This window comes from Panthera leo, chromosome A3 (assembly GCF_018350215.1).
Source record: "Panthera leo isolate Ple1 chromosome A3, P.leo_Ple1_pat1.1, whole genome shotgun sequence".
Lineage (NCBI taxonomy): Eukaryota > Metazoa > Chordata > Mammalia > Carnivora > Felidae > Panthera > Panthera leo.
The window spans coordinates 50,411,247-50,432,515 of NC_056681.1; the positions used below are offsets into that span (position 1 = coordinate 50,411,247).

Here is a 21,269-nt window from a genome sequence, read left to right on the forward strand (position 1 = left end):
AGAACATAGAGGTATTATTTTTATATTTGCAGTATATCTGTGAACAGTTTCCAATATTTTCAAGTAAAATATATATATATTTTTTCACTGTGTTATTTAAATAGTCATCTTTTTTTTTTTAATATATGAAATTTACTGTCAAATTGGTTTCCATACAACACCCAGTGCTCATCCCAAAAGGTGCCCTCCTCAATACCCATCACCCACCCTGCCCTCCCTCCCACCCCCCATCAACCCTCAGTTTGCTCTTAGTTTTTAACAGTCTGTTATGCTTTGGCTTTCTCCCACTCTAACCTCTTTTTTTTTTTTTTTCCTTCCCCTCCCCCATGGGTTTCTGTTAAGTTTCTCAGGATCCACATAAGAGTGAAACCATATGGTATCTGTCTTTCTCTGTATGGCTTATTTCACTTAGCATCACACTCTCCAGTTCCATCCACGTTGCTACAAAAGGCCATATTTCATTTTTTCTCATTGCCACGTAGTATTACATTGTGTATATAAACCACAATTTCTTTATCCATTCATCAGTTGATGGACATTTCGGCTCTTTCCATAATTTGGCTATTGTTGAGAGTGCTGCTATAAACATTGGGGTACAAGTGCCCCTATGCATCAGTACTCCTGTATCCCTTGGATAAATTCCTAGCAGTGCTATTGCTGGGTCATAGGGTAGGTCTATTTTTAATTTTCTGAGGAACCTCCACACTGCTTTCCAGAGCGGCTGCACCAATTTGCATTCCCACCAACAGTGCAAGAGGGTTCCTGTTTCTCCACATCCTCTCCAGCATCTATAGTCTCCTGATTTCTTCATTTTGGCCACTCTGACTGGCGTGAGGTGGTATCTGAGTGTGGTTTTGATTTGTATTTCCCTGATAAGGAGCGACGTTGAACATCTTTTCATGTGCCTGTTGGCCATCCGGGTGTCTTCTTTAGAGAAGTGTCTATTCATGTTGTCTGCCCATTTCTTCACTGGGTTATTTGTTTTTCGGGTGTGGAGTTTGATGAGCTCTTTATAGATTTTGGATACTAGCCCTTTGTCCGATGTGTCATTTGCAAATATCTTTTCCCATTCCGTTGGTTGCCTTTTACTTTTGTTGGTTGTTTCCTTTGCTGTGCAGAAGCTTTTTATCTTCATAAGGTCCCAGTAATTCACTTTTGCTTTTAATTCCCTTGCCTTTGGGGATGTGCCGAGTAAGAGATTGCTACGGCTGAGGTCAGAGAGGTCTTTTCCTGCTTTCTCCTCTAAGGTTTTGATGGCTTCCTGTCTCACATTCAGGTCCTTTATCCATTTTGAGTTTATTTTTGTGAATGGTGTGAGAAAGTGGTCTAGTTTCAACCTTCCGCATGTTGCTGTCCAATTCTCCCAGCACCATTTGTTAAAGAGACTGTCTTTTTTCCATTGGATGTTCTTTCCTGCTTTGTCAAAGATGAGTTGGCCATACGTTTGTGGGTCTAGTTCTGGGGTTTCTATTCTATTCCATTGGTCTATGTGTCTGTTTTTGTGCCAATACCATGCTGTCTTGATGATGACAGCTTTGTAGTAGAGGCTAAAGTCTGGGATTGTGATGCCTCCTGCTTTGGTCTTCTTCTTCAAAATGACTTTGGCTATTCGGGGCCTTTTGTGGTTCCATATGAATTTTAGGATTGCTTGTTCTAGTTTCGAGAAGAATGCTGGTGCAATTTTGATTGGGATTGCATTGAATGTGTAGATAGCTTTGGGTAGTATTGACATTTTGACAATATTTATTCTTCCAATCCATGAGCAGGGAATGTCTTTCCATTTCTTTATATCTTCTTCAATTACCTGCATAAGCTTTCTATAGTTTTCATCATACAGATCTTTTACATCTTTGGTTAGATTTATTCCTAGGTATTTTATGCTTCTTGGTGCAATTGTGAATGGGATCAGTTTCTTCATTTGTCTTTCTGTTGCTTCATTGTTAGTGTATAAGAATGCAACTGATTTCTGCACATTGATTTTGTATCCTGCAACTTTGCTGAATTCATGTATCAGTTCTAGCAGACTTTTGGTGGAGTCTATCGGATTTTCCATGTATAATATCATGTCATCTGCAAAAAGCGAAAGCTTGACTTCATCTTTGCCAATTTGGATGCCTTTGATTTCCTTTTGTTGTCTGATTGCTGATGCTAGAACTTCCAGCACTATATTAAACAGCAGCGGTGACAGTGGGCATCCCTGTCGTGTTCCTGATCTCAGGGAAAAAGCTCTCAGTTTTTCCCCGTTGAGGATGATGTTAGCTGTGGGCTTTTCATAAATGGCCTTTATGATCTTTAAGTATGTTCCTTCTATCCCGACTTTCTCAAGCGTTTTTATTAAGAAAGGGTGCTGGATTTTGTCAAAGGCCTTTTCTGCATCGATTGACAGGATCATATGGTTCTTCTCTTTTTTTTTGTTAATGTGATATATCACGTTGATCAATTTGCGAATGTTGAACCAGCCCTGCATCCCAGGAATGAATCCCACTTGATCATGGTGAATAATTCTTTTTATATGCTGTTGAATTCGATTTGCTAGTATCTTATTGAGAATTTTTGCATCCATATTCATCAGAGATATTGGCCTGTAGTTCTCTTTTTTTACTGGGTCTCTGTCTGGTTTAGGAATCAAAGTAATACTGGCTTCATAGAATGAGTCTGGCAGTTTTCCTTCCCTTTCTATTCCTTGGAATAGCTTGAGAAGGATAGGTATTATCTCTGCTTTAAACGTCTGGTAGAACTCCCCTGGAAAGCCATCTGGTCCTGGACTCTTATTTGTTGGGAGATTTTTGATAACTGATTCAATTTCTTCGCTGGTTATGGGTCTGTTCAAGCTTTCTATTTCCTCCTGATTGAGTTTTGGAAGAGTGTGGGTGTTTAGGAATTTGTCCATTTCTTCCAGGTTGTCCAATTTGTTGGCATATAATTTTTCATAGTATTCCCTGATAGTTGTTTGTATCTCTGAGGGATTGGTTGTAATCATTCCATTTTCATTCATGATTTTATCTATTTGGGTCATCTCCCTTTTCTTTTTGAGAAGCCTGGCTAGAGGTTTGTCAATTTTGTTTATTTTTTCAAAAAACCAACTCTTGGTTTCGTTGATCTGCTCTACAGTTTTTTTAGATTCTATATTGTTTATTTCTGCTCTGGTCTTTATTATTTCTCTTCTTCTGCTGGGTTTAGGCTGCCTTTGCTGTTCGGCTTCTATTTCCTTTAGGTGTGCTGTTAGATTTTGTATTTGGGATTTTTCTTGTTTCTTGAGATAGGCCTGGATTGCAATGTATTTTCCTCTCAGGACTGCCTTCGCTGCGTCCCAAAGCGTTTGGATTGTTGTATTTTCATTTTCGTTTGTTTCCATATATTTTTTAATTTCTTCTCTAATTGCCTGGTTGACCCACTCATTCGTTAGTAGGGTGTTCTTTAACCTCCATGCTTTTGGAGGCTTTCCAGACTTTTTCCTGTGGTTGATTTCAAGCTTCATCGCATTGTGGTCTGAAAGTATGCATGGTATAATTTCAATTCTTGTAAACTTATGAAGGGCTGTTTTGTGACCCAGTATATGATCTATCTTCGAGAATGTTCCATGTGCACTCGAGAAGAAAGTATATTCTGTTGCTTTGGGATGCAGAGTTCTAAATATATCTGTCAAGTCCATCTGATCCAATGTGTCATTCAGGGCCCTTGTTTCTTTATTGACTGTGTGTCTAGATGATCTATCCATTTCTGTAAGTGAGGTGTTAAAGTCCCCTGCAATGACCACATTCTTATCAATAAGGTTGCTTATGTTTATGAGTAATTGTTTTATATATCTGGGGGCTCGGGTATTTGGCGCATAGACATTTATAATAGTTAGCTCTTCCTGATGGATAGACCCTGTGATGATTATATAATGCCCTTCTTCATCTCTTGTTACAGCCTTTAATTTAAAGTCTAGTTTGTCTGATAGAAGTATGGCTACTCCAGCTTTCTTTTGGCTTCCAGTAGCATGATAAATAGTTCTCCATCCCCTCACTCTCAATCTAAATGTGTCCTCAGATCTAAGATGAGTCTCTTGTAGACAGCAAATAGATGGGTCTTGTTTTTTTATCCATTCTGATACCCTATGTCTTTTGGTTGGCGCATTTAATCCATTTACATTCAGTGTTATTATAGAAAGATATGGGTTTAGAGTCATTGTGATGTCTGTATGTTTTATGCTTGTAGTGATGTCTCTGGTACTTTGTCTCACAGGATCCCCCTTAGGATCTCTTGTAGGGCTGGTTTCGTGGTGACAAATTCCTTCAGTTTTTGTTTGTTTGGGAAGACCTTTATCTCTCCTTCTATTCTAAATGACAGACTTGCTGGATAAAGGATTCTCGGCTGCATATTTTTTCTGTTTAGCACACTGTAGATATCGTGCCAAGCCTTTCTGGCCTGCCAAGTTTCAAAGGAGACATCCGTCACGAGTCTTATAGGTCTCCCTTTATATGTGAGGGCACGTTTATCCCTTGCTGCTTTCAGAATTTTCTCTTTATCCTTGTATTTTGCCAGTTTCACTATGATATGTCGTGCAGAAGATCGATTCAAGTTACGTCTGAAGGGAGTTCTCTGTGCCTCTTGGATTTCAATGCCTTTTTCCTTCCCCAGTTCAGGGAAGTTCTCAGCTATAATTTCTTCAAGTACCCCTTCAGCACCTTTCCCTCTCTCTTCCTCCTCTGGGATGCCAATTATGCGTATATTATTTCTTTTTAGTGTATCACTTAGTTCTCTAATTTTCCCCTCATACTCCTGGATTTTTTTTATCTCTCTTTCTTTCAGCTTCCTCTTTCTCCATAACTTTATCTTCTAGTTCACCTATTCTCTCCTCTGCCTCTTCAAGCCGAGCCGTCGTGGTTTCCATTTTGTTTTGCATTTCGTTTAAAGCGTTTTTCAGCTCCTCATGACTGTTCCTTAGTCCCTTGATCTCTGTGGCAAGAGATTCTCTGCTGTCCTGTATACTGTTTTCAAGCCCAACGATTAATTTTATTACTATTATTCTAAATTCACTTTCTGTTATATTATTTAAATCCTTTTTGATCAGTTCATTAGCTGTTGTTATTTCCTGGAGATTCTTCTGAGGGGAATTCTTCCGTTTGGTCATTTTGGATAGTCCCTGGAGTGGTGAGGACCTGCAGGGCACTTCCCCTGTGCTGTGGTGTATAACTGGAGTTGATGGGCGGGGCCGCAGTCCGACCTGATGTCTGCCCCCAGCCCACCGCTGGGGCCACAGTCAGACTGGTGTGTGCCTTCTCTTCCCCTCTCCTAGGGGCGGGATTCACTGTGGGGTGGCGTGGCCCGTCTGGGCTACTTGCACACTGCCAGGCTTGTGTTGCTGGGGATCTGGTGTATTAGCTGGGGTGGGCAGGCAAGGTGCACGGGGGCTGGAGGGGCAGGCTTAGCTCGCTTCTCCTTAGGTGATCCACTTCAGGAGGGGCCCTGTGGCAGCGGGAGGGAGTCAGATCTGCTGCCGGAGGTTTGGCTCCGCAGAAGCACAGAGTTGGGTGTTTGCGCGGAGCGAGCAAGTTCCCTGGCAGGAACTGGTTCCCTTTGGGATTTGGCTGGGGGATGGGCGGGGGAGATGGCGCTGGTGAGCGCCTTTGTTCCCCGCCAAGCTGAGCTCTGCTGTCCGGGGCTCAGCAGCTCTCCCTCCCTTTGTCCTCCAGCCTTCCCGCTTTCTGAGCAGAGCTGTTAATTTATGACCTCCCAGACGCTGAGTCGCGCTTGCTGTCGGAACACAGTCCGTCCGGCCCCTCCGCTTTTGCCAGCCAGACTCGGGAGCTCTGCTTGGCCGGCGAACCGCCCCTCCGCCCCGGCTCCCTCCCGCCAGTCCGTGGAGTGCGCTCCGCCTTGCTGCCCTTCCTACCCTCTTCCGTGGGCCTCTTGTCTGCTCTTGGCTCCAGAGACTCTGTTCTGCTAATCCTCTGGCGGTTTTCTGGGTTCTTTAGGCAGGTGTAGGTGGAATCTAAGTGATCAGCAGGACGCGCGGTGAGCCCAGCATCCTCCTACGCTGCCATCTTCCGGAACCCCCTCGTAAAATATATTTTTTAATTAAGGAATCACTTGTCAAAGTTTGGGAAGAAATATAGGTGAAAAAACTCTTAACAGTCATCACAAGCCAAAGAAAAACCATAAACATCTGGTGTGAGTTTATATATGTTATAATTCATAATCATATATATTCACATAAAACATACATTCAGGTTTATTGGGTATTTTCACTGCAATTATTTTTTCAAATTTTCCTGCTGCAGGGAAGTGATTTCTTAGGTGCTAGAGTGTTAGTATTAAATTTTTTCCTTAACGCTCATTTACTTTGAGAGACAGAGACAAAGCACGAACAGGGGAAGGGTAGAGAGAGAGGGAGACACAGAACCCAAGGCAGGCTCCAGGCTCTGAGCTGTCAGCACAGAGCCCCACGTGGGACTCAAACTCGCAAAATGTGAGGTCATGACCTGAGCTGAAGTTGAACACTTAACTGACTGAGCCACCCAGGCGCCCCTAGAATGTTAGTATTAAGTCTGCATCTTCCTTGTGTCACTTTCGGCTTATTTCGCTGCTCCAGATTTTAAAAGTGATTCTGGTATGTGAGGCTTGAGAGAGTGTGAAAATAAAACCAGCCTGTATCCACAGACCAAAGGGCTGCCACATTTAAGAGGCTAGTAACAGATCAAGCACATTACCTTTTTCACCCTAGGAGATCTACGTCAGATATCCACAAATGACATCTTTCTTCACATCTGTCAGAGATCTTTGTTTAAAACAAAATGAAAGAAAGAAATTTCTGAGAAAACTTTTCTGGTTGATGATGCTTCTGTGTTTAAATGCTATGCCAAACAGACTATTTTGAGCAAATGGAGGATTTAAAAATCTTCACATCATTCATTCAAATACATGCAAATATTCTTCAGAGTAATACTTGTTTTCAGGTAAAGAAGATTCTTAACTTATGTGCAAATCTGGTCAGTTTTGCTAGGTTTAGAAAGTATCCTGGGCGGGGGGGGGTGTCACTGCAATTAGTTCAAACTTCCCAACTAGGAATTCATTTGGTCTTTCAAATAATATGCATAAGCATCTCCTGGAAGAAATGAAGCTGCAAGATGTATTTAGAACAAAAGAAAAACGAAAGGAGGAAAGATCACAGCTTTTTTCTTATGTAGAAAAAATTGTGTACATTATATACAATATATGATTATGAAAGCTTATTTTTAAATTTCTAAACATACATCAAAAACTGAGAAGGAAAAGTAAAAGAAAATGACACCAAAAAGAGGTGCCTAGGCGGCTCAGTTAAGCCTCCAATTCTTGGTATCTGTTCAGGTTGTGATCTCACGGTCTTGAGATCTAGCCCTGCATCGGGCTCCACTCTGGGTACAGAGCCTGCTTGGGATGTTCTATCTCCCTCTCTCTCTCTGCTCCTCCCCTGCTCACACTCTCTCAAGACAAATAAACTTAAAAAAAATAACACCAAGGTCATTACCAGCTTAGAGGCCCTCAGCAATCAGAATAAGCTTAAGAAGTATGATGAAGGCTAAGCATGAAGAAGTACGAAGAGGACAGGAAGACCCCTCACACAGATGTACGTGTGTGTCTCATCCTTTCAGAGAATATACTAAAAGCATGGGCCTGGGAGACAAGCATGTCAGCTGCAGAATTTCTTCAAAGAAAAGCTGTAGGAGAGGCAAACTAGTAAGAGAGGGAGAAGGCAGGACCTGTCTGGAAGCCGCACCTGCATTGCAAGCACATTCTTTTTCTTCTTAGTGTTTGTTTAGTTTTGAGAGAGAGCGAGTGAGCAAGCAGTGTGAGTGGGGGGCAGAGAAAGGAAACACAGAATCCAAAGCAGGCTCCAAGCTGTCAGCTGTCTGCACAGAGCCTGATGCAGGGCTCAATCCCATCAATCATAAGCCTGAGTCAGGCGCTCAACCAACTGAGCCACCCAGGCTCCCCACAAGCACATTCTTCTACTTAGATTGCATCATTAATGGGGGGGGGGAGTACTTTTAGGGACTTAATAGAAATTTAGAGGAAGCACTTCGTGTACCATTCTTGGCCAATACCTCTGAAATAGAAAGACATATCCATACTTGGGCTAGAAGGATAATAGTTTCTATCACTTTGAACTAAGTGAGTTCTTCGGAAATCACTTTCTACACTCCTAAATTGGGTTATTTTACAAATTGGGTTATATGAACTCAACAATAAAAGGAGATTATTACTAATCTTTGATTCTCTGTATCATCCAGGTATTAGAAATTCCCTCTGATTTACGAGTCTATGTTCTATTCCAGGAATATGGATCCATTCTTCTCCTCATCAAAACTGAGGGGTTTAATCCTGGAGGTTTTTAAGAGAATATTGGTGATAGAAAAGCTGAGCATTAAGTGTAGGCATTAATAATGTCTTTTCACGGTGTTTTTTCCTTATCTTTTGTATTAGGCTTTTTAAACCAAGTGTCGTGTCTTGCTAATTAACTGTGGTAGAAAGTTATCACCTGGGTAGAACATGTTAAAAAATAATTATATATTCCTTGGCATTGTGGTTCTTGGATGAAGGAAGAACACCAATCTTTGCCATCATTTCATCTTCCATTTTTACCCCTTTCTGTCAGCCACTCTTTTCCTTCTTGGTGTACTAGGAGAATCTTAAGAGACCACCAAACCTGAATAACTCTGATATTTAATAGGAAGATAAAGGGGTCTCTCACCACATCAGAAGCAATGAGAATTACCAAATAAACACAAGGGAGAAACCTACATTCCTAGTGCTAGCACTAGACTTACAACTTCACTCTTTACAATTCATCCTTGGAGAGGGGCACATGAGTGGCTTGGTCAGTCAAGGGTCAAGCTGTTGATTTCAGCTCACAGTTGTGAGATCAAGCCTACCTCAGGCTCTGCTCTGATGGCACGGAACCTGATTGAGATTTGCACTCTCTCTGCTCCTCCTCTCTCACTCTCTCTCACTCTTTCTCACTCTCAAAATAGACAAACATTAAAAAAAATTATCCTTGGAGAAAGGGAACCCTTGTGCACTGTTGGTGGGAATGTAAATTGGTACAACCACTATGAAAACAGTATGGAAGCTCCTCAAAAAATTAAACACAAATACTATAGGATCCAACAATTCTACTACTATTTAGCCAAAGAAAACAAACACTAATTTGAAAAGACGTATGAACCCCTATGTTCACTGTAGCATTATTTACAATAGCCAAGGTATGGAAGCAACTGAAATGTCCATCAATAGATGGATAAAGAAGATGTGCTGTGTACACACACACACACACACACACACACAGGAATATTACTTAGCTGTAAAAATAGAATGAGATTCTGCCATTTGCAACAATATGGATGGACATAGAAGGTATTATGCTAAGTGAAATAAGTCAGGCAGAGGAATACAAATACCATATGATTTCAGTTATGTGTGGAACCTAAAAAAAAACAAAACAAACCAGAAATGGACTGAAGAGTACTGGTGTTTGCCAGAGGGAGGGGGAGGGGGAATGGACAAAATAGGTGAAGGGGATTAAGAGGTACTAAAGCTCAACTTTAAGTCACAAGCATGAGGAGGAGTACAGCATAGGGAGTATAATCAATGGTATGTAATAGTGTTGTATGGTGACAGATGGTAGCTAGACTTAGTGTAGTCAGTACCGTATAATGTATAGAACTGTTGAATCAATGTTGCACACTTGAAACTAATATAACATTATATGTCAACTATACCGCAATAAAAAAGTTTAAGAAATTAATTCTTAGGCCAGGTGGTAATTTAATCTACACTTTGGCCAGACTTTTCTTGGAGGTCTGGATGTGACCAAGGAAGAACACAACTTTTCAGTTAGGAACTGTTCTCTAAGCATTTTCTAGCCAATAGTTTCCACAGTAACTTTGGATGGAAGACATCTGTCTGTGACTTCTGTAAAGAGAAGTAGGAGAAAAAGACAACTAGCATTTCTAAGTGCCCACCAAGGATGAGGCACCCAAGAATGTTTATTCCATATAACTATTATCACCATCTTGGTAAGTCAACATTATTACCCCATTTTATAGATGCAGAAACAAAGGCAAGGAAGGAAGAGTTGTATGGTCAGATTTAAACACAAGCTTGTTCTGTTTGTCCTATGCCATGCTGTGCCATTGTCCACAAGTATGACCACTGTAACGAGGATGACTAGCATGGGCCCCAGTCATGCCCTCAGTGATGTTAGCCACCTGACAAATTTACTACCACACTTGCATCTCTGGGTAACCGTTCCCCTCCGTTCTTAGCTCAATGAATGTGTGCAGTAAGAACAAAACAGCCCCAGAGAACATTTGGATAAATAAACAATGGGACTCAATAGGTTACAGTAAAGTTTCCAGAAAATACTGTCGGAGAAGTTCAGGATGTATATTAAGGAGTTTGGTTAATAAGAAATCAAAATTAGTGTTTTTAGGGGGGAGGAGCAGGTGTGTGTGTGCATGAGCACATGTGTTTACCTCATCACGGAATCAAACCAAATCCTATAAATGAGTACTGAATATATGCCTACTTGTAATATGGAGAGTGCATAAAAGGGAAAGGTATAATCCTGAAGGGCTACGACAAGCACTTCTAACGTAAGAAATCACGAAAGAAACTAAGACTAAGGAGGTCAATATTTTAAATAAATCCTATTTTTCACCACTAAATAGTTCACTAGATAAAAGACCTCATTTGGTTCCCCAATTTTAAAGTATAACTAATTAGATGATAATCAACATGGTATTTGCCATCACACGTTTAGACAATGTAGAATATGATGATCCATTACATCAATAATCAGTTACATTTAGAACTAATTATTTGAAATAAAGGTGAGCTCATATGCACAGAATCTGCCAATATTCTCAAAGGAAAACATTATTGGGGCACCTGGGTGGTTCAGGCAGTTGGGCGTCCAACTTCAGCTCAGGTCATGATCTCATAGCTTATGAGTTCGAGCCCCGCATCAGGCTCTGTGCTGACAGCCCAGAGTCTGAAGCCTGCTTCAGATTCTGTGTCTCCCTCTCTCTCTGCCCCTCCCCGACTCACGCTCTGTCTCACTCCTTCAAAAATAAATAAACATTAAAAAAAAATTTTTTAAAAGGAAAACATTATTCAGTGAAGAAAAGATTTTCATTTTCTCTTGTGAAAAGAAATAAAAAGATTGAAAATATGATTTTAATTACAGACAACATGGAGGGTAATAAGGATTTGAAATTTCAAATACAATTTTCAAATATTTCAAATCATATTGTTTTTTTCTCTCAATGATTTTTGTAGCTCCATATTTACTAAGTGAAATATAGAAAACTAAATTGTCTTGGGATATTTCCTTGAAATCGCTTTTAAGAAAATAAAAATTTAAATGATACGATCAGAAAATATTCCTGGTTTACAACACCTTAAATTAAAGCTGTTTGCAGACAAGAAGTCATCGGAGGAGTCAGTATCCCACAGTAAGATTTCTTGGACAAAAAAGGAGGATAGTGGATAAACTGGTCCTGGGGAGGCACGTGGTATGACTCAGGAAGCAGAGAATATGTTGTTGGTTGATGTTGGCTGACCTGGTCCCACACACAGCCAGCAGAACGACCCTCAGCTCTACCTCCTGCCTGGAGCTTCTCTTCTTGCAAACTCATCTGCCTCTGTATCCATCTTTACCACTTTCCTAGAGCTAGTTTTCCGAAAAGGATTAATGCAATTCCCATGGCATAATTTTAGTGTGCAGAAGGGTGCCTGAGGCCGACTGAAAGTTCTGTGAAGGCAGAGTACACCTTTTCCGTATTTACATCGGGAGTCTTGGCCCATATTTAGGTTGTGCTAGGTTTACAGGCATACAGGAATGCACTGGAGTGTTTCTAATGTTCGATTTGGCCACCAGATGTCAGTACATGATAACAAATGCTGTAATACCACATTAAGCCAGAAAAGCTTAAAAGGCCATTTTCAAGAGTTTAATTTGGCAGAGTAGAAAAGAGCAGACAGATTTACAGGCAGTACATTGTGATAGTATCTGGAAAAAAGATGAGAATCTCTGGACCCTACTAACCCCCAGTTATTGATACTATGTCCTCTCAGATGGGGAAATCCATGTCCCATTTTTTTAAAAGTGTCTCTAAAATTTAGTTTTTAAAAAGTAAAATGTGCATTAGTAAGCACATACTAATGAAAGCTCAGTTGTATATAAATAACTTAAACTAATTAGGAAAATCCTAGATGTAGAGTTTAGATTTAAATTATCAAAAACATAGATCTATGTCAATTATTAGGCATTTAATAATCATACTGTTGTGTATATACGTGAATTAAAGAGCCAGAAAAAAAAAAAAGCGTGAGAAGGTTTTTTTTTATGCAAAAAATCAAATATCCCACAAACAACTGAAACTTCCCCAGATTTCATAGTTGGAATTACAAATGTTTGGTCTTTTTAACTAAAGACTATTGTACAAAACATTAACTTTTGATATATGAAAACGAAAAGTACAATTGTCAAGGCCTGTTCACTCTCCTCCCTCAACATGGTTCAGACCCACCCATTTATCCCATTTCTCCTCCAACAATGGATTTAGGGCACTGGTCACCTTGCTCGCCATAACCACCCTCCTACACTGCAGCTTTGTCCCTTCTGAGTCCATTCTCCACCCTGTAGGCAGAGGTCACTTTAAAAACACAAATTTGACCATGCATTCCCCTGCCTGGAGCACCAGCAACTTCCTAATGCCTTCAGGTTGAAGCTCAGCCCTTGGCTTTGCAAGGCCTACAGAGCACTCCCGGATCTGCCTCCAGCTCACTCAGCCAGGTTTCTTCTCATTCCTCGGTTCCAGAACTATTTTAGTGATTAATGCTGCCACATGAAATGGTGTTCTTTCTGAGACATACTCATTCAAACATCAGCATGTTAATTCCTACTCATGCACTGCCTCCTCCAGGAAATCTATGATTTGATCCTCCCTAATTTTACCCATCCCCCAACACACACTAGTATGTAGGTGCATACTACATAGGTAAGTGTATAGCACATCATTTATGCATCGCAGTAACTATAGCTGTTTACAGAGTATTACTCCTTTATACCTTGCAGTCCTTCCTTCTTACATCTCACTTGGCATACTCTATACTCTTAATCATCTTAGCTATCCTGTAGCTAAATCTTTTTCCAAGGCCTAGAGATACTATCTCCGCAACCCAAGGTCACACATTCTTAAAATTTTACAGAGCTTGGAGTAGTAGCCACACACTGCAATCCAAGTCCTGAGCTCTTCCCAATATCCTGGGCTACTTCCAAAGGCCATTAAATGGGAACCATTTGATAGGAATATGGCAGAGATTATTGAAGAGTACTAATAGGGGTGCCAGACTGGCTCAGTCAGCAGAGCATATGACTCTTGCTATTTGGGTTGCGAGTTCAAGCCCCATGTTGGGAATAGAGCTTACTTAAAAAAAAAAAAGTACCAATAAAAGCATTAAAGAACAACAGATACAACTCTACAGATGATAAGCCTTCAAAAATATTGGTATACACTCAGACAGAAAGTTGCTGAATTTGCCTTCTTCCTCTTTTTAGTACCTGAATTAGGAACCCAAAATTGCTTTCCAGAAGCTAAATGGTCCTACTTACTGGCGTTAATTTTTATGCATTTGGCTTGCTTCTTGCTAACTGCTTTAGGACATAAGCTGTATCTTGAGTTTTCTTCATCAGTATGTTTACAATATTTTGTCAGGGATTTCTCCTCTTTTTTCTGTCCTCATGCTAATGTAATACATAGGAAGCTTACCTTTTCCATAACCTAATGTGAGTGTTCCCACATGTCTGCAGTCAGAATGGCTTTACGGAGTATCACAGAAGAGGAGACCTAGGGTAGGCCTCTCTGAGAAAGACCTATGTTGATTTCCACAGCAAAAGGGAAGGTTAGAACTGGGAAGGAGCTCAACAAGATGCTCTGTGAAAATGTACTACTTTAAGGAGGCATTCCTTCTTGCCTCCTTGGAGAGACCATGAGTCAACAAAACCCTTTAAGAATCACTGAGCCAGCCAGAATTCTGGTTCACGGCTCCTTAAGGGATCAGGCTTTCAACAAGAGCATCTAAGAATTAATCTCACTATTCAAAAGGTATTAAGAGAGATGTTTAGAGTAGAGTGCCAACTGAAAAACTCTACTTCTTTAGTCTCCTGAAGCATAGGTCTGCATGAAGTCATGCATTTGGGCTTCTTACCTAAGATACCTGTATTAGCACTCCAGCTCTCCACTGGGCCTGTATTCCAACCCTGGGTTCTAAACCCTGGGCTAGGGTTATTATGCTTGGGTGTCCAGAAACCTCCATGTCCCAAAAATGGGCTGGCGTCTTGCTATGAAATGAGTTACCATCTAACTCCTGTTTCTTAACCATGTTTTTCCAACTAGATCTCCTAGATTGTCCATACATACCTGAGAAGTGCACATAGTTGGAATCACCTTGGGGCAGTGACCACCATAACATGGAGATGCTCCCCAGAGGACAATTCTCCCATCAGTGCAGTTGGTCTATGTGCCCTACCCTTGTCAGATAAAGAGTTTTGCTATCCTCATTGGCCTGTGATGTAGATGCTCCATGATGTCTTATGCTCACATTCCAACACTTCCATCCACTGAATACCAGCAGTAAGAGAATTACAATTAGATCCACACAATTATACTTAAAAAGAAAGAAGAGGGAGAAAATGGGAGAAATACCAGAGGGAAGAGGGTGTGAAAAATCAGGTAGAAATAGCAAGGGCAATGTATGTAGAGTTGGTATGTCATGGTGACATTTCACTCAATGTATTTGAGGTCTGATTGCCCTACTCTTCAATAAAAATAAATCTTGCAAATCAGAAATAATACGAAGAAAAAAAAGAATATGGTTAATGCTATTAAAATCTACCCCCCCCCATTCCAAATTTAAAGTAGTTGAGAACTAGCAAGTAAAATCACATAGACTTGGGGGTCCTTAAAGATTCAAACACAGAGTTACAGAGGAGGGGCAGTAAAAGTTGGATGACAAGGCTCAAAAAGGTAGGAGCTAGTGGTAGCCAAGACACGGAAACAAGGACTGGCATTGACTTATTTAACAACTGTTCTTAAAGAACTGTGTAAGGAGAAGAGTGAAGTATGAGAAAAATGGTAAACATAGTAGACTAATGCTTTATTTTCTTCTTAGACTGTAGAAGAGAAATACATTTTTCTATAGGCTGAGGGAATTTCTCCTAGTGGAGAAAGAGAAACGAAATGTCCAAGAAAATAATTACTAATCAAGCAAATACCCAGGGCAGGTGGGGAAAAGTAAGAAAATTCACAAGAAGGTAATAAAGTTAGAGGAATTTGAGATTGTGTTTACTTACTATCTGATTTAAAACAAACGTTTAAAATGCAAATAGCTACCAATTATAAAGACTGGTCCATGAATGGTGTTAATTTCCATTTTTCTCAAGTGCCTTCATCTACAAAAGAAGCTTCAAAAAAACAAGATATAGTATACTCTCTTCTCTTTAAAATAGAAATTCTGTAGGAATAACTTTTAATTTTCCTCTCTCTCACTCTTTCAAGTTTTCTGGCAGTAAAATAGACATTTTAATAGGATTTATTTCTGAGTAGTCACTATATTTTTAAAATTCTTTTTAGTATTCCTTAGTAGTTTCACCCAATAAAATTAACTACCTCAAGCTGCCACATTTTAAACAGAGGCTGATTTTTCCATTGGTTAGCAATCATTTTCTCTTTGCTATTTTATCATTAGAAACTCCCTTGACAGTTTCAAGTTGTTAAAATCCTGGGTTTTTTCTTCATTCTTTTGCTTCATAAATCACGACATCAACTATTCATGTAGGCAGAAAAATAGTGCCAGAAAATAGGTCACCATGCATTGAGCCACAATTTTAACTACCTAGATTAAAATAAAAAAACAAAAAAATCAATCCTACAACTTAACAAATTAATGTAAAAATACTAATTTTTACCTTGTTTTTAGTCAGCTATCAAACTTTACGTCACTTCTGCATCCTACCGCCCCTAAAACTGGGTTTTGCATACTGATGACCAATACAAATCGTGCTTAAAATTGAACATTAAGGCATGCTAGCCATGCTCACAATGGACTTGTGAATTTCTATAGTTCCTTTCACTTCAGGATCTCATACATACTTTACTTTTGAAAATCTCCTTCACGTTGGCAAGTCAGTAAACCTAGCATCAGGAAGGGATATTGCCAGAAACCTAATTCACAGGAAGTTTGAGTGAGTTTCCCTCCCAATGTGGTATCAATTTGTTTAATATCTGAGAATAGCTTTTAGGATATAAGACACATGTCTGAATTCAAAAATCAATTTCAAGTCACTATGTCCGCAGAATAAAAACAACAACGACAACAACAACAAAGTATTCATTATGCAACTAAAGAACAGAAATGGAAAATTCTGTTACCAAGAGAAGGAGAATATTATATTAGTGATAATTTCAAATATCCTTAAGGACTGTCTAGATTTGCTGGTGTCAAATGGTGGAAAAAACAACACATCTACAAATGGCTAATTACCTTATGTCTGGTCATATTCTGTAATACTTTATTAGCATTACTATGTTTGAGAAAGTACTGAAACTGCACTTACTAAATTTTTAGGGAACCATACCCAATTGAATTACTATCTATAAATCACCAATATAGATGGTTCTCCCTGATGATTTTTGTCAATCTCTGAGAAATGAAGTTTTAAACATTTGTCAATCTCTGAGAAATAAAGTTTTAAACATTAGATAATGCTTTAGTTATTTATATAGCTTGTGAACGAGTATACATTCTTAATAAAATATTACTTGATTAATATACTTAGCCAATATATAATTGAGTAGTCTGGTATTATATAAGCATAGAATTGACATAATACACTTATTTTAACTAATAAAAATTACCTAGTATAATAGTGAAAATACAGTGAATTACTTAGTTAATATGTCATGTTCTGTAAGAAACTTACATTTCTGTATCAACCTCCCAAAGCCATATTTGCACAGCGTATCACTACAGTTAACAAAATACTACATGGCAATGAGAAAGAATGAAATATGGCCTTTTGTAGCAATGTGGATGCAACTGGAGAGTGTGATGCTAAGTGAAATAAGTCATACAGAGAAAGACAGATACCGTATGTTTTCACTCTTATGTGGATCCTGAGAAACTTAACAGAAGACCATGGGGGAGGGGAAGAAAAAAAGAAAAAAAAAAGAGAGGTTAGAGAGGGAGGAAGCCAAAACATAAGAGACTCTTAAAAATTGAGAACAAACTGAGGGTTAATGGGGGGTGGGAGGGAGGAGAGGGTGAGTGATGGGTACCCGCTCATTTTCATCTCCTTAAAATATGGGCTTATTCATTCTTAGTCCAGAAAAAAAACTTCATCATTACTCTGTCAAGTTGCAAAAGAACTCTTAGAATTTTTATTGGGATTGTCTGAACATTGTAAAAATTAAGAATCAATAGTTTTCCTACCCAGGCTTGTGATATCATTGTGATATCATACCCAGAAGTAGAACTTGCCACTCAGCTTTTTTTGTTTTGTTTCTAGTCTTCCACATCTGTATCAGGATGATTTCCAACATTTATAAGGAAATAAGGAATAAAATAAAGCCAACAAACTATTTTTCATTTCTATCAGCAAGATCATTTTTTTAAAAATAGGATCTGTTTTTCCATTACTCTATGTTTTTGCACTTTGCAAATCTGTGGACGTATATTTTAAAACTGATAACCTTACTGAACTCTGTTAGCTCCAATGGATTTTCAGTTGTCTCCTCAAACTTTGTGAATTACATATTAACCCCCAATCCCTGTGGTAAATAGTTAATAAATAAACATTAAAAAATATTATTTAAGACATTAAAACATTATTTATAATAAATAAATAATGTTTATTTATTAAGAGAGAGGGAGCGTGAGCACGAGTGGGGAGGGGCAGAGAAAGGGAGACACACAATCTGAAGCAGTCACCAGGCTCCAAGCTGTCAGCACAGAGCCCAAAGCCAGGCCCAAACCCAGAAACCATGAGATCATGACCTGAGCCAAAGCTGGACACTTAACCAACTGAGCCACCCAGTTGCCCCTAAATTTCCAAATATCTTTAAATAAATATAACCTGTCACTTGCATGAAATCAGTTGAATGTGATATGTGAGTTATTAACTTTCAATCCCAACACTTAACCAACTGAGCCACCCAGGTGATCCTGTGGCACTTTAAATTTATTATATTTAATCTTGAGCAAAAAAAAAAAGAAGAAGAAAAGAAAAAAACATAGGAAACAGTATATGGTCTAAGCTATCTCTATATATTTTGACTGACTGAAAAAACTAAAAGAGGAGACACCCCTATGAAAACAGCTAGGTCAAGTATCATAATTATTCCTCCATTAGATCTTCCAGCTTTAGGTCTCTAGCAATCACTGCTTTGTTCCCGATTCTCTTCTCTAGCCAGTCATCTCCTGCCAAAAATTCATGTCAACAGATCCAAAAGCAAGCTCATCATCTTTCTCCACAGCTGTTAAGTAACCTATTTTTCTCTTATGAATTTCGTTAATACTGTGTTTTATCCCTTGAAAGGTATTTAATACATTCTACTTCTCCCATCTCCTTACAGGGAAATAGAATCCTTGAAAGCAGATACCAATTATTTTAAATCTTGGTAGTTCTCACAACACACTTAGACTCTCACACTGAACACAGAATGAGCTCAGATGAATTCCAGCATCCCATAGGTGGGTCCATATCCTGATCCAGGAGAAGTGAGGGCTCTCATCCTGGGGTACTGATTACATGAATGCCTCCCATTCACTTTGATGCCATCTTCCTACTGCTTCACTCATTGGGACACACCCCCAGAAACAGCAGGTGCAGAATGTGGGTCATTCATGGGTCCTGCAGAGGCATTACCCAGAGGGGTCTATTCAAGGAAGATGGCGATCCCATGTGGGATCAGTGGGCAACAACGTTTGTCAATGATTTAAAATGAACACATTGAGGGTAGTTCTTCACCCAGGCACAACATAGAGGCAATCTATACCTACACTGCTTAAGACATTTGTCCCCTTAAAAATAAAGATCATCATCCAAGTGATGAATGGTCCCTAAATAACCAGTGGGATAAAAAAAAGTTAATGATTTACAGGGCTTCTGCTTGCCTAACATCAGGTCCTCTTCAACATTGTTGTTAGATCCTTTGAATACAAGAAAACTAGGCTCTGCCACTATGTTGGATTCCCATCAACAGAAATATGATATAATTTACCTTTTATCCTAAGCTTCCAAGAGGGGTAAATTCATATATGCTTCTGTGGCCCTTCATCCCTAAATCATTTTTTTCAATGCAAGTGTATACTCCTCTGTGTGCACCACTGGGACACTTACATCAAACTCATTCAGGACTGCAGCCAGCTCACCGATGCCTGTGTGGCCTTTGGCTTCATCGGTGGGCGAGGTAGCTTGAGCAGCATTGGAGATGCCAGCAATGGCTTTCTGGACTTGTTTAAACACATAATCTCGGTTGGCTCTGGTGGCAGCAACATCTGGGTGGCGGAGAAGCGCTTGGGAGGCTGTGTACAGCATTGTGGCATTCTTCTTTAGAGCCCCTCGGGCGGCTGCCATCTCATTCCGACAGTGAGGGTCCTTCAGCTCCTGTGTGTGCAAAACATGAAACCTGTCACATCCATGGAGTTTGCCATGGAAACGTTTGTTATTGAACTCTGAGTCAGACTCACCGAACTCCACTGAATTTTGTAAACCATCTACCTTCCCTTGTCCTCTCTCTAGCTGCCAGGACTTTGTGTATGGTGTTCTTTCCATATGAAATACTGGAGTACCCCTCTTCTACCCAACCCTTTCACTCAACATGGCCCATCTTCCTGGAACCTATTCCATCCAGCTCTCTAGGCGATGTCTCCTTCTTTCTGCTCCCACAAGCCCCTATCCCCTCCTATCATCAATACTTATTATACTGTACTGGAGTTACATATTTAAGCATGTGTCCCTCCTGTGTTGTATCTCTTGAGAGCAGGAAACCCAATCGTGTTTAGTGGCCCTTTACTTATTAGCAAATGTTTGGCCTATAAAAGGCACTCAAATATTGCTGGGGAAAATGTAAAAACCAAGATACAGACAAGTAGCCTGCATGGATAGGAGTTAGTTAAGCAGCAGAGGAAAACCCAGACTTCAGTCTTATGATATTGCTAGCCCTTATACTCAATGACAATTACAAATATGGGAAATCAAACTCTTCTGATTTTTGCTTAGTGCATATCTGCCACTTCCTTATCAGGTTCGGACTAGGGTTCATTTCATTTTATTTTTTAAAGCTATCTTCAATGGCAGCTCAATCACTGAGTTTAGGGAATAAAAACAGATCAAAGGTGATGTGTCTTCCTTGTTTGGGCTGTCAAAATACTACTACCTGGGAATCTCTTGATCTTCAGCTTTAAAGAGCATTGTTAAGAAACTGTTCACATCATTTATGGAAATGTTAAAGGCAGCGCTGCTCTCTGAGGCCATGTAGGATTGCCAGCTGAGGATCTCAGAGAAATTTTTCCAGTTTCAAAACATCATTGAAGGTTATTTGAATCACTGGGGTTCAGTTTTTATTTGTTTATTCAGTATGTGTTATATGAATGACCTGGCAACAATTGTATCTTTTCTTTTGTGTGTCAAAACAACTCTGAGACAAGCACAATGGATTGGTTATCTAGGATTGTCAAGGCAGATTGACAAGTAATAATTAACTGAACCATCTATCCTCTTTTGCTTATGCACTAATGAATTTAGCCCGCCAACATGATTTCTAGTTGGAGAGCATTTCTTTTTGGTCCTAAACATGAACACCAATAGGTAACCAAAACATGTGTGTACTTTCTATGCCAGATAATTATCTAGGCATTCAAAGTAAAAGGTTTCTCCCGACTAGTCATGAAGAGCCTTTTAACCTCCACAACTCTGGTCCAGAAATTGCGTATTATATTACTGGGTACCTACACTTAAAAAAGGAAGAGATGGAAGGGGGATTCTCTCTATAAAAACACTTGAGGAAACATTCCTTACTTACATTTAAAAACCCCTGCAAACAATCTAAATGTTAAATTATGAAGAATTGGGGGCGCCTGGGTGGCTCAGTCGGTTGAGCGGCGGACTTTGGCTCAGGTCATGATCTCGCGCTGAGTTCGAGCCCCGCTTCAGGCTCTGTGCTGACAGCTCAGAGCCT

General features: G+C 39.7%; 1 protein-coding gene across 1 annotated transcript; it reads right to left on the reverse strand.

The window, feature by feature from the left end:
- Positions 1-14,587: 14,587 nt before the first annotated feature.
- Positions 14,588-19,997, reverse strand: LOC122215217 (catenin alpha-2-like). Its single transcript, XM_042930317.1, has 3 exons — positions 19,780-19,997; positions 19,430-19,696; positions 14,588-14,650 (listed from the first exon to the last, which is right to left on the reverse strand). The coding sequence occupies exons 1-3, from the start codon at positions 19,804-19,806 to the stop codon at positions 14,588-14,590; spliced, it is 357 nt and encodes a 118-aa protein (XP_042786251.1). The 5' UTR covers positions 19,807-19,997.
- Between the last annotated feature and the right edge of the window lie 1,272 nt (positions 19,998-21,269).

Bases quoted from the DNA above. Each gene is read 5' to 3' on its own strand.
- LOC122215217 (XM_042930317.1), bottom strand. From the start codon at position 19,806: ATGGTTTACAAAATTCAGTGGAGTTCG. The intron at 19,697-19,779 runs GTGAGTCTGACT...TTGCACACACAG, and splicing joins ACAAAATTCAGTGGAGTTCG to GAGCTGAAGGACCCTCACTG. The intron at 14,651-19,429 runs GTAAGTGTCCCA...GCTGGTATTCAG, and splicing joins CAGTCCTGAATGAGTTTGAT to TGGATGGAAGTGTTGGAATG.